Here is a 13,750-nt window from a genome sequence, read left to right on the forward strand (position 1 = left end):
GCATCCACCTGGGAGCTCCCATTGTGGACTTGGCAGGTGGGAAGGAGCTCCCTGCCATAGTGTTGCAACGAAAAAGTTCATATGAAGAGGTTATGGATGCCCTAAACCCTTCTACATTATCAGCGGCAAGAGTCCGAAGTCTCCAACCATCCATGGCTTTAATCTCCTCTCCTCGTTCCTTCCTCACTGGAAGCCTGCTCCCGCCTTTCCCCAACTACAAGAGGCTACACGGGACCCTTCTGGTGCCCTTCAGGTCTTCCATCGGCGATGGCGCATCGAGGTCTTCCATCCTTGGAGATGCTTAGCAAATTGGATGTGAATCTTATTGTACTCCTTTTTCTTCTACTGAGCAGTGGGGAAAACGAGGCGAAGTTGGCGAAATTAGCGATGGTCTCATTAGCGGCTGGGATGCTTGCGCTGGGTAGTGTGGATCCGATGGCAGCGATGGCTGCGAAGTCTGGCGGCAGAGTTGGCGGCCAGGCCTTCCGATCTGTCGCTCCTAGGGTTTCCGACCCTCGGATTAACAACTCAAGGTAATCGAAGAGTGACTGAGTCGTTGGAAATCCCTAGGTGGTTTTTTTATTCGCTTTGGCTAAATTGCAAGGTCTACCCCCAGCAAAGAAGCCATTTTTCTGTTTCACTGAGTTGGTCGAGGGATCCTTTATGCCAATTGAATGTTGGTTGAATTATTTCACTGAGAATCAATGGTATTACAGGCTATATACTACTCTACTACTCAGAAACTTTGACTAGATTCTGCAAGTATTGTCCACTTGGTATATTCTCTATTCTCCAATTTGGTGGATTTAGGTTATGAACTACTAGCAGCTCTAGTGCATCTTTGACTGTTCTTGGTCATTAGCATCTATAAAATATATGTGCGAGTAAGCTCTTTTTTGAAGTGAAATTGAGCGGAGCTCAGAAACTTTATTTATATACTAATATTGGTTTACAGTAAACTGCATTCACATGGGGTTAATGAGATGAACTTATTTGGTTATGAAATGATAGACAAGAAAGAAATTGAAAACACCCTCTGTAAGTGACTACAAAAGCTCGTTTCACAATTGCAACTCGATTGAGTTCATGAATAGCTGTCTAGAAGAGGTAGGATGTTACATAGCTTCAAAGATCCTTAGGTTCTGCACTCCTGAGAATCCCTGTAAATGAGCTTTATCCATAAAGCTCACACAAGACTGAGAATTTCCCCACTTACCATTCTAGAACAATCACAATGGCCCAGCAATAGTTTGGGATCGTTGCTTTAGATTTCCTGTTTAGGGGCTGAGATCACAAGTTAAGGATACTATGAGAATTACAGTTGGAACCAAGGACAAATTAGCCCCAAAAGCTGTCTATTTTTTTGCACACCATATGGAAAATATCATTATTTTCTCATCATTGATAAGTGGGTAGTCAACCAAGAGTGGCTTGATCTAATGATAAATAATTTAGATAGGTCCAGAGGATTTTCCACCAATATACAAAAGTACGAAACACCGAGACTTGGTTGTTGGAATTTTTATGCAAAAGTACAAGATTGTATAACAACATAACTGGGAGAGGTTTAACCTTGTTGTTGCTTTTGCCCCAAATAGAGAATATGTAATGTAATGTGGCAGAACATCACACTGATATCACATTTGTATTTGCTCTTTGACTATGAGCTGCAATATGTGATTATTCCTTAGTACTTTTGTGTTTTCACGGACTTTACTTCATGTATCCTTGTACGTTGATATGGGTATCCACAGAAACTTTGTTGCAGAATAGACATCACCTTTGGTATTAACACGATGATACTTCAACTAAAGGACCAGAAATGACTGATGATGATGCCATTATTCAGGACAAATATCTATGTCAACCCCCCAATTGCACCACCATTTTTTGGCGGGTATGGCTATGGTGCTCCATTCTACGGTCGATGGGGCTGGTCACCTTTCACATTCTTTACGCCAGGGCCAGGCATTGCAGTAGATGTGGGTGGTGCCTTTGACATCTTCGTTGCATTTCTAGTGCTTGGTGCTGTAGCTGCTGCGATTTGAAGAGTTTTTGGGAGGAAGGATTATGAAGACAGTGAGTATTGATGCCTTTGTCAAGTTGTGTAAGTAAATGTACGCAAGAAAAAATTGCTTTAAAGCTGATATAGTTTCGGTGAATCTAATTGTACTCATTTAAGTAGAGCAACTTGTTGTAACATAAACAACAAGCTCCTGTAATATTTACATTACCATGTACAGGTAAACTATGACTAAGCATTTAGATATTTCTGTATTTCATTTGTAATATTATTTCATTCATACAAACAAATAAAGGAATATTGCATCTAGGTTTCTAGTTTCACATGATATACCAGCAGTAGCAGCAGCAGGTCTGTTCTTTCCCATGATATAACTTTTTCTTCTGTGAACATTGCGTCTAGGTTTCTAATTTCACATTGTTATTCATGTTCCTAAATTTTTCTACTGGTTTCTGGTTATGATATTCAAATTTAAGATTTGTTGGTCCTCCACCCAATTAATGTATGAAGACAGTTACTGAAATTTATTTGCAGGTTCTGAAGATCAGATTTTTGCAAGTTTTAAGAGGGCAACTTAGACACACAATGATGAATTCATTTGGTTCATACATACAGCTTAGAATTTTGTGGTCCTTTGTATGATTCAGATATCATTAGTTTCGTAATTATGAGGTCCTCTGATTTCGAGACCTCAAAATCACTTCAAATTTCAGAAAAAAAAAATAACAACAAATAGACACAGCATTGCCTATCATCACCATCTCATATGCTACAATGTTTGATCACTTGGTTGTATAACTAGGCCAACGATGCTTAACCGTCTCATATGAGCGTTATTCTCTTTTTTGACATATGTTTGATCACTTAGTATTATTCCAATAAATTTTAGGGTCAACTTTAAGTGGATATAAAATATCTCATTGGATATCTGACTTCCTCATACATAGGGTCGTTGTGGATATCTGACTTCCCCATACATAGGGTCGTGCTAGAGCAAATGTCCTCCGTAATTTATCGTCTCTCAAAAGGTGTGGGGCTGCCATGGAGGGGTTGCTAAGGTGACAACTTCACCTTTCTCCAATGATCACCTGGTGCTCCCCGGGCATAACTTAGTTGGTATTACCTTTCTCCAATGTTTGATCACCTTGTGCTCCCCGGGCATAACTTAGTTGGTATCCAAGTGGTAAATTTACATCAACGGGCAACGGTTCAAGTCACGTCTACAGTAAATAACTCTCCTACTTAAGGGTCGACAATGAGGGTCATTTGGCATGAGCGTTATTATATTTTTTGCATCAATATTTAATCCTCTTAGGGCATATTGAGTTGGTACCCAAGTGGACTTGCATCAATGGGTAAGGGTTTGAGTCGCAACTGCAGCAAATAACTCTCCCACTTAGGAAGGTTCTCTGTCATATTTACCTCAATTCATTTCACCATAAGATCGGCGATGAGGGGCACTTAGCATGAGCGTTATCACGTTTTGCATCAATGTTTAATCACTTACCGTCCCACGAACATAACCGAGTTGGTACTTAAGTAGTAGATTGCCACATATTTGATCATATGTTGTTCCCATGGGTATAGCCGAGTTAGTATTGGGGTGGTAGATTGTCACATGAGAGCAGAGATCAAATCCCTAAGAGAATAAAATCCCTCCTACCTAGAGAGGCAGCTCTATCATCATGATTTACCCCCTTCATCTTGTTGTGGAGCCGACGATGAGGGGCACTTAAGGTGAACGAGTCACCTTTTACCACATGTTTGATCATCTGTTACCCCCGCGAGTAAAGCCGAGTTAGTACTTGAGTGATAGATTATCAGTTTATCACATGAGGATAGAGATTGAATCCCCTAAGGAATAATCCCCTGGGAAATTAAATCTCTCCCACCTAAAGAGGACGCTCAATTAACATGATTTACTCCCTTCAACTCACAATGGAGCCGACGGTGAGTGGCATTTGGGATAAGCGAGTCAATTTTGGCACGTTTGATCACCTACTGTCCCACGAGCATAGTCGAGTTGGTAACTAGGTGGTAAAATACCATGTGAAAGTAGAAATCGGATCCCAGGAGAACAATCTCTTAAAAAATAAAATCTCTTCCACCTAGAAAAACCGCTCGGTTACCATAATTTACTTAATTTATTTCGCTATGGGATCGACAATGAGGGATGAGTGAATCACCTTTTCTCAATCCCTTGCAGCTACTGGCAAGAACACTAATGCCCATGTTATGATTTGTTGTTAATTGTATGTGAAATTTGCAGTAGTTCCTACTAATGTCTAAGTGGCAGATATGTAAACTTTTCTCTCCAAACAGACAGAGTAGGCATTTAAACCTACCACCACTGATCATTTAGCCTTCACTAGTATCACTTGTTTAGCCTATTTTAAATCAAAACTGCTCCATTTTCCTATCCAAAAGAGACTACTACATCCTGCTCCACTAGCCTCAATCTTCCTTCTTTACAGCAATCAGACATGCATTTGGTGATCGAAGGCCTCGACTCAAATTAAGATAATGCATCAACCTTACAACATTACTAACTATGACTATCTACATCAGTACTACTAAAATTGTGTTCCCTAACTTCCAGTTGACTTCGCAGATGCAGTATGACAATCACTGTCGTCGTCATCAAGATCATCGAAGCCCCAAAACTCTTCCTCCTCTTCCTCAGGCATGTTCCATCGATCTTGTGAAATCTCGCCACCTTCCAAGATCTCCATTACCTGCCAAAACCAACATAGTTTTTTATATACACAACGGCAGTCATCTGTGAGGACAAAGGGAAGCTTGGGATGACTAGAGGCAAACAAGCAGTGACAAAAGTCAGTGAAGCTCAAATTTTACCTCAGTCATGGAAGGTCGCAGAGCTGCATTAGCTCTGATACAAAGGCCAGCTGAAAAGGTGAGCCTTTTGAGCTGCTCCACGTCGTAATCATCTGCTAATCTTGGATCGACCAGCATTTGAATTGTGGAATCATCCTTCACGAAGGGCCTTGCCTGCAAATTAAAGCGGCTGGTTAATTAATCGAAAATGAGAAAAAAGAGAAGAAGAAAAAAGGCTGGCGGCGCTCGCCCAGCTGAGCAAGCTTCTGTGAGAGCCGTCGACCGGCTTCCTTCCCGATGTGAGCTCTAGCAGAAACACGCCAAAGGAGAAGACGTCGGTCTTCTCGTCTACGATGCCGTGCGTGAAGTACTCCGGCGCCAAGCACCTGTGGATGTCGTCATCGACTTTGTTTATCTGATCGGATTGCTAATTTGAGCTGGAATTGAGTTCGAAGTTGGAGATGTGTACCCGAATGTGCCTTCGATCGGGCCGACGGCGCGGTAAGTCCACTGGGAGGGGAGCCATTTAGCGAGGCCGAAATCTGAAATCTGAGACGGAGGATTTCCTTTTTGGGTTTGGCCTGGAGAACACACTAATGGTTGATTTAGCAGCGAGCAAGAGACGAGCGGTTGCTACCTGAGCTTCGAAATTCGTGGTGAGGAGGATGTTGGAGGCCTTGATGTCTCTGTGGATGATCCTTCTACGGCATTGCTTGTGCAGGTAATGAAGTCCCCTGGCGGCGCCGGACGCTATGCTGTACCTCAGTTTCCAAGGCATCGGCGGTGAATTTTCATCTGTAAGTACATCGACAAGACAGTTTTTTGATCCATCGAAGGTCGATCGTGCCGCGCGGGTGGTGTTTGGTTCGTGCTGAAGTTACCGTGGAGATTGGAGGAGACAGAGCCGCGAGAAGAGAACTCGAAGATCAGGTGGAGGTCTTCGTCGCGGTCGATGCAGAAGCCGAGGAGGGAGGAGACGTTGGGGTGGCGGACGTGGCCGACGGTGCCGAGCTCAGTCAGGAAATCCTTCTCCCTCTGCTCGTCCGACGAATCCCGCATCAGAGTCTTGACGGCGATCGCCTGCCCATCCGCCGCCACGCCCCGGTACACCTCCGAGTGCCCGCCTCTGCCCACCAGGTTATCTGCGGACGGAAACCCAGCAGTCACTAGCCAAGATCGTATTTTGAAGAACAATGCGGGTCGGAACATGGCCGGAGAAGTTTAAAAGACTGACCTTTGTGGAAACCGTCGGTTGCCTTGTAGATTTCTTCGTAGGAGAAGCATCTCCAGCTCGGTTTGGCCGGCGGTTTCTCGTCGAGCGGCTCGGGAACAGGGGAGGCGGAGGCGTCCTCCTCCTTGCACTTTTCTTCCTTGCTCCTACTCCTTCCGATGGAGGAGAGGAGGCGTCTGAGACCTCGGCTTCGGATGTAAAGCTGCCTCATTCTTCTTCTTCTTCTTCTCTGCAACTGAAGATGAGGGAGGAGGCGGAGGCGGAGGCGGAGGAGAGGGGGAGATGGAATGGCATTAATGGATTCTCATACAGTTTACATAGAAAACCTGAGGAGATGCTTTGCTTTCCAAGGAATGCAAAGGAAGCATTTAATGCAAAAGGTTAAATTGTCACACAAGATATCACAAGTCCAATATTTTATTTTTCAAAAACAATATTTCTTTAACTTTATTCACCGTCTCTAATATTTATTATCGGATTTTCATTGACCGCCATAATACATTGAAAAATACTCACTATGATTATATATTTCATTTTTAAAAAAAAATCTTTAGAAATATACCTTAGCCCTGGTTAGGGATGTAAACGAGTCAAACAGTATTAAACTTGAGTTCGACTCATTTAAGTTATATACGGGCTCGAGCTGAGCTCGAGCTCAAATCGAACTTTTATCACAAGGCTCGAGATCAACTCGTTTTGAAATTATCAAGCTCATGAACTGTTCGAATTCGGCTCGTTATTAGCTCGATTATCAAAATTAATGAGCCTAACTCGTTAAATGAGCTCGGACTCATTTTCGGACTCGTTTTAAGGTTTTAAGGCTCGTTTTTGGCTCATTTTAAAGCTCAAATTTTTTACTCGTTTTAGAGCTCGTTTTAAGGCTTGTTTTTTTTACTCGCGAGCCTATAAACGAACATGTTCGCGAGCTCACGAGCCGAATATCCTTAAGCTCGAGCTCAATAAGATAAACGAACGAACTCGAATGAGCTTTTTACCGAATCGAACTGCGAATAGCTCGCGAACCTTTAGTTCATTTACACCCCTAGCTCTGGTGGGATCCTCTAGTCCGTATTTATGGATCAGAGAATGACCCCTTGTATAGGATTGGATCATTTGAATGGATCTCATCTGTAAATAGGTAAGGTCCATCTAAATTATCCAATCCTATACAAGGGATCATCTTCTGATCCGTAAATTACGGACTAGAGGATTCACTCTTAGCTAAAGATTAAACTAGGAATATATAAATGGCAATTTAACACTATACTATAATCGGAGGGCACATGAATCCGTCCCAATGATACATCAACATGATATTTTCATAGTTTCTTGTATATTTATCAAATCTCAAATTCCATAAATTAATGGATAAATTTTTTTTAATAATAATGATTAACTTAAAAATGTTGAATTGATGGAATGTTTGCTATGAACTTTTTTCGATTTTATTTTAGTAATAGATACATGATATCTCTGACATAATAATTAAAAATTAATTTTATCATGGGTCTAATACTTATGTACGTATATTTATCACCCTTTATATATATGGATAACGAATGTATTTTTATTTTTAAAATTTTTATTATTTTTAAAAAACAATACTAGTATTATTTTAACAGTGGACTATATTTTAATTAAAACATAATCTGATGCTCATCTTACTTTGGCTCAAACATGATCGCCATAGTATGTTCTATATCTTTTTCAAAATTTAGTCAACTATGTTAACGTAAATACATTATATTTTTCCTAAGTTTACTTTTGAAGAAATCTTTTCATTTATTTTTCTTTAAACTCAATCGTTATTCTCCACAAACTAGGAAATCAAATAGTTATCTGTCTATCATTCCACTTTAAAAAATCACAAATGCATCATGTGAGATGGTCCATTGATTGGGTGACCATTTAAATTTTATGAATATATATATTATCACTTTAAAGTTTGTGCAACTTAACCTCTAAAAGTGTGTCAGTTAATTGACCCTAATTATCAAAAAATATGCTTTAATACAACCAAACTGAAAACCATTTTATATAATTCAACTTTAAAAAAAATATTCTCAAAATATATATATATAAGGAAAAAAATTTCAAGGATACATACATACATAAATTCATAGTTCATTATTTTCATTTTTATAGGTCCACCATTTTAGATGTCTATTTTTCCTTCAATAAATCATTTTTCATATATATATATATGCAAAGGGTCACTATGTCATGCAAAGTCTTTGTAATTTACTTCCCTTATATATCCTAGGAGGCCTTTGCTGCAACTGAAGAAACAAAAAAAATATATAGTTTCCTACGTGTTAACATCAATTCGATTCTAATTCATGTTAAATTGTTGCTTAAAATTCTCCATACTTATTAATTTCACACGGATAACATTTTTTAAATGACTTATCATCTAGAATGGAATGAACTTAACTCTAATCTAAGATACTAGGACAAGATTTAATTGACATTTTGTACAATTAAATTATGGACAATAAATCGGTGGAATGTCCAAATCAAATCGAAGTAATTAAATAGTGATTAAAAAAATATAAGAGTTGATTGTGAATTGTGGCATTGGGAATTAAAGAATGCTTATTTAATTGCATTGGTTGTGAATTTGATTAATTCATTTAAGCGTTAGGTTATGATTAATTAGTCAGGTTCATTCAATGAATCGAATTGATTGGAGAATCTATGCAATTGCACACCTAAAAGGACAAATTAAGGATTTGTTTGATTGGAGTATTTTTAAATATATGATTGATTAGTAAACATGTGTAAAACTCGTCCTTTAATTAAAACTATTTGTATAAATAAAGTAAACGAGTGGAACCGATGGTTGATAATAAGTCACTGCCTTCATCAATGTTGCTGGTGTTTGAGGAGATCAATTGGCTCGATTGCATTGATACTCGTATCAATAATGTCACTGTGCTCACTATAGTTGTACGTGATGAGATCTTCTGTCCCTAGATTCTTGTGTCTCTATGTTTCTTTATCGATCGGACGGTCATGACTATTGGATCGAGATATGTTAGAGGGAGGGGGGTGAATAACATTCGTGGCTTTCACTCACTTCGAATTCAGAAAACGTTCGAGTTAAAGCAGCGGAAATGATAAACGGAATAAGTACAAACATAGAGAGACACCAAGGGTTTGCTTGGTTTGGAGCCTAGGACGACTCCTACTCCAAGGCCCGCGATCGTTGATCGCTTTCGGTGAGCAACAACTATAATATCGAGAAAGTGTACAAGTATAACAGTTACAGCTCAAATTAAAACAATACCGATAACAAAATTAAGGAAATGAAGCTCCGAGTTGTCGGTGACTTGAAACAGCACTCCTAGGTCGTCTTGTTAGCAGCGCGTTGATGAAAGATAACTTGAGAATTGATTACCCTGTTGCTGCCTCGAGACTGCCTTTTATTGGGCATTGAGGGCGCCTCAAATGCCCCATGGAGGCGCCTCGAATCCAAAATTATATCCCGAGTTGATTGCTGTGATAAGCCTTCGTCACTGTCTCTTATCCGCTTGAGGGCGCCTCCAATGCCCCATGGAGGCGCCTCCAAGAAGCAGTCCAAGACGCCTCCAAGCTCTATGGAGGCGCCTCCAGCTCCTCTACACAGCCAACTTCAGTCTTGCACCCGAGGCGCCTCCAAATTCCATGGAAGCGCCTTGAACACTGTTCATCCGAGGCTTAGCTTGTTCCTTTTGTACCTGTAAAACACGTTAGTTCCAAAACAACAACATGCTCTGCAAGACAAAGTTAGAACAGATGTAAACATAGTAAGTGAAATGTTTGACAGCATCCCGGTTGTCCGATTCTGACTTCGGATTTCTGACCAGAAACCCTAGGTCGAACCAACGTCTACTGTTCCCTCTTCCGGGGAACGCACCCTCACCTACTCCACTCAGGAGAGTTTTACCTTTTACCAGTTTGGTCCTCCAGACCGACAGAACTTTTGCTCGGCGCTCGATGCTTCCGGTCTTCATACTGGACGCCCGGTCCACGACCCGTCTAAACTTCTACCCGATTCACGGTACCAGGATTTTAACCTAGGGTTACCACCCTCAAGATTTTTGTCCGAAGCTCCGACCCGTCAAGACTTTCTGAATAGGGTACCACCCCTATGACCTAGGGTTACCGTCTCCTATGGTTTTCCACTTGTCTAACCGTAATTAGAATTTTTGCCTAAGTATACTTAGGACTTTTCCAGTAAAACTCATTCAACACATCAGAAAACAAAACATATTAACTTTGATCCCTTTGACATAATCAAAATATAAGTTCGATCGTCGGATGTTTTCCGCATCAACAATGACATCCGCATGATTTACACTACATCTTTGAGATATGATCTAATTTATCTGATTGGTAAAGATATATGAAGATACAAGAATCTAGGACATACAGATGATCTCATCTCGTAGTTGTGTCATAGATTTTTCTAACTCCGTGTTCCAAAAAGATTAATGATTTTGATATGTCAAAAGAACAATCTTTGTGATTCGAGTGAAATAACTTTTTTGTAATGCAAAATAAGATCAAGGATGAAGACTGCAATCAAATCATCTTTTGTTGGGTTGAATTCTAGCGAGTGGCCTTCGAACGGATCAACTTCGGGCAGGTCAGCTTATGGTGGGTCGTCTCCTGCTGAGTCGACTTATGTCGGGTTGGCATCTAGCAGGTCGACTCTTGCTCGGTCGACTTAACTTATGACGGGTCGACTTCTAGCGGATTAGCGGATGACAGATCATCTCTCGCTGAGTCAGCTTCTAGCCAGTAGGCTTATTACGGGTTGTTTCTTGTCGGGTTGATTGTCGATGATGACGGAAAAGACTTAAAAAGAAAAGACGTTAGAAGGGGTTAAGCCGTGTCTTAGCTTGACCTCTCCAATGCTAAGTCAAATACGAAGAAAAAGAATTAGAGAGCAGAGTAACAAAGTGAAAATGATGAAGTTTTATGATCTTCAATAAACTGTCTGGGAATGGGCTCAGGAGGATCATGCCCTAAGTTAAACCAACATGAACTGAGTTCACGTACTAAAAGAATCATTGTAATATTAGATTGTCGTAGAGAATCCTCGTGAAATTGGAGTAAAGTTTTTAAAAAATTTTGGGAGAAAAATTAATTGGCAGAAGAAAGAATTGTTTCTTTATTTATCATGTTTTTCTATATGCTTCAACGAAACCAATTATATTTTATTTCTGAAACATAAAAAACCAAAATTATAAGAGTTTTAAGGTAAAAACAAGTGCGCATCCGGGGAATCGAACCCCGGTCAGTACCGTGGGAGGGTACTATGATACCACTACACCAGATGCGCCTGTTGATGTAATAGCCTACATTTACTCTCTACAATCTTTCAAATGCTAAGAATGCACAACACATTTACTAAGAAACAATTTGAAGAACCGATTTTAGGATATCAGATTTGTAAAGAATCTTGCTCTTTCTTTACATACAACGATCTTTCGTGCAACGACGCAGTGTTCAAGATATCAAAGTAGCGTACGCACCCTATTCCATCTCCCACATCAACTTCACAATGACAGTTTACCAACTCAAATTGCTCAAGAACAGTAATCCAATAGAGTTCACTGAATCACTGTACATCGATAAAGAAGATTGTCCTGCTTGACTTATCCTGCAAGGAATTGGAGTGCCCAAAGGTGTTATCTAAGATGTATAATCTAAGATGCTTCGCAGAAATTTGAAGCAAGCTCATTTTGATCAGTAAATTGCATAGCAATTCACCATCCAGAGTTGCAAAAACGGATTAAAAAAAAGGCGAGTTTTCAGATTGCTACGCCAAACCAAAGTTCCATTAGCTTCTAAGGAAAAGTTGAAAACCACATCTATCAACATTCGATGGAACAAAACTAAAAGCACACTCGAGGTTCATTTTCCTAGGATACAATAGACGATCTGACAAGATGCTTCCTTTAATCCCTTGCAGCATCTGACATCGATGAAGTTTAGCCGCCGAAGCCGTAGAGGGTGCGGCCCTGGCGCTTGAGGGCGTAGACTACGTCCATGGCCGTGACGGTCTTGCGACGAGCGTGCTCGGTGTAGGTCACTGCGTCGCGGATGACGTTCTCGAGGAAGATCTTGAGGACGCCGCGGGTCTCCTCGTAGATGAGGCCGGAGATACGCTTGACGCCGCCCCTCCTCGCCAGTCGCCGGATCGCGGGCTTGGTGATCCCCTGGATGTTGTCGCGGAGGACCTTGCGGTGGCGCTTGGCGCCGCCCTTCCCCAGCCCCTTTCCTCCCTTTCCGCGGCCCGACATTATCGATCTCTCTCTCTCGCTTCAACGAATTGGGGCAACAAGCGATAGACTACGAAAAAAGCCGATTTGGGTTGTATTTATAGAGGAGGGACTCGGCGAGCAGCGTGGGCTGTCGGATGGGTTGGCGATCCGTGGGAAGAGCATCAATTTCATTCCTTACCATCCGATCAGAAATCCGGGCTGCTCATTGGTCTAAACAACGACGAGCGGATTCAGAAGAGTTGCTTAATCAATTTATTGATTTCTCCCTCAATATTTGGACGACAAAAATATTGAAAATAAAAGGGACGCTGTTTTTTTCCCGAAATATCCCTTCATCCGAAAACAAAAGTCTTTAAATACTATTATGTAAAAATAATATTTATCAACTTTGTTAGAAATTATTTAAATTTTATTAAAATTATTTTAAAATAATTATAGAAATTATCATGTAGTTACTATAACCCTAAAATTTAAATCCTAAACTCACTTTAAACATAATATAAATAACTTACTTTAAACATATTGTAATAATTACTGGATAACTTTTATTCATTATAACAGCTACTAATTCTACTACACGTTGTTAGCTATCAGTAATTACTATAACAAAGTTGGATAAAAAGATATTTTCGGAATCAAATCACAAAGGTCGTCCACTTAATTTTTAAAAAAATAGATACAGCCATTTGATATTTCTCTTAATTTTTTTTACAAATTAATGATTGATGAGCTACTAATCACTCTAAATGTACAAACGACGTTTAATCATTTAAATGAATCACTTGATAGTTTTCAGTGTCGGGTGTTAGCCTACATCAAAGAATCTCTCTCTACCTCATATATTTATACAATTATCCAATCTATTATTCTATTCTAGCATCTTAATTGACTGTTCTGGATCGATCACAGCTGCTCAACTGATCGATCTTCATAGATACATAGTAAAACCTCAGAGTTGGGAAGTTCAGCTTTCAATATCTTAACCATAGGAAGAAGAATGTTTGATCCATGGGGACACAAAGCTTGAACAGTGTGAAGTGACCAACTAAGCAAATCTCCTTGACAGTTTCGACGTAAAAACATACTCGTACAAGTTCATATTGCCGACTAGCACTGAGAATTGAGCAGCAACAGGACATTACTGAGAATTTAGCAGCAACAGGCCATTGTAAGCTAACTAGCTTAGCCGCACTCCTACTGTAGAAACTGCACATAGATAAAAGTCAGAATGTGATTCCTGTGGAAGATTCTTAACTCAGTTAAAAATGATGAAAGACACAAGAAAGCAAAGACTTGCTAAGAGTAATAAACTTGCTTTATTTGTAGGCAGAAATCAAAATGTAGCGGCGGGCATAAAGTAACTCATCGAAATTAATTCTCCTGGTG

At 40.2% G+C, this 13,750-nt stretch overlaps 3 protein-coding genes and 1 non-coding gene across 4 annotated transcripts; 1 reads left to right on the plus strand and 3 right to left on the minus strand.

Moving 5' to 3' along the window:
* The first annotated feature begins 15 nt into the window (after positions 1-15).
* LOC122017545 lies at positions 16-2,289 on the plus strand. The gene is made up of 3 exons (XM_042575190.1): positions 16-280; positions 354-533; positions 1,850-2,289. The coding sequence occupies exons 1-3, from the start codon at positions 93-95 to the stop codon at positions 2,046-2,048; spliced, it is 567 nt and encodes a 188-aa protein (XP_042431124.1). The 5' UTR covers positions 16-92; the 3' UTR covers positions 2,049-2,289.
* Positions 2,290-4,413: 2,124 nt separating this feature from the next.
* LOC122014454 (probable receptor-like serine/threonine-protein kinase At5g57670) lies at positions 4,414-6,411 on the minus strand. Its single transcript, XM_042570685.1, has 7 exons — positions 6,093-6,411; positions 5,740-6,000; positions 5,496-5,653; positions 5,328-5,407; positions 5,109-5,244; positions 4,880-5,032; positions 4,414-4,758 (listed from the first exon to the last, which is right to left on the minus strand). The coding sequence occupies exons 1-7, from the start codon at positions 6,298-6,300 to the stop codon at positions 4,612-4,614; spliced, it is 1,143 nt and encodes a 380-aa protein (XP_042426619.1). The 5' UTR covers positions 6,301-6,411; the 3' UTR covers positions 4,414-4,611.
* A 4,936-nt stretch (positions 6,412-11,347) lies between these two features.
* TRNAG-CCC lies at positions 11,348-11,418 on the minus strand. Its single transcript has one exon. It is a non-coding gene; the product is annotated as a tRNA-Gly (tRNA).
* Positions 11,419-11,895: 477 nt separating this feature from the next.
* LOC122016825 (histone H4) lies at positions 11,896-12,450 on the minus strand. The gene has a single exon (XM_042574241.1). The coding sequence runs from the start codon at positions 12,380-12,382 to the stop codon at positions 12,071-12,073; it is 312 nt and encodes a 103-aa protein (XP_042430175.1). The 5' UTR covers positions 12,383-12,450; the 3' UTR covers positions 11,896-12,070.
* Between the last annotated feature and the right edge of the window lie 1,300 nt (positions 12,451-13,750).

This window comes from Zingiber officinale, chromosome 8B, assembly GCF_018446385.1.
Source record: "Zingiber officinale cultivar Zhangliang chromosome 8B, Zo_v1.1, whole genome shotgun sequence".
In the NCBI taxonomy this organism is placed as follows: Eukaryota; Viridiplantae; Streptophyta; class Magnoliopsida; order Zingiberales; family Zingiberaceae; genus Zingiber; species Zingiber officinale.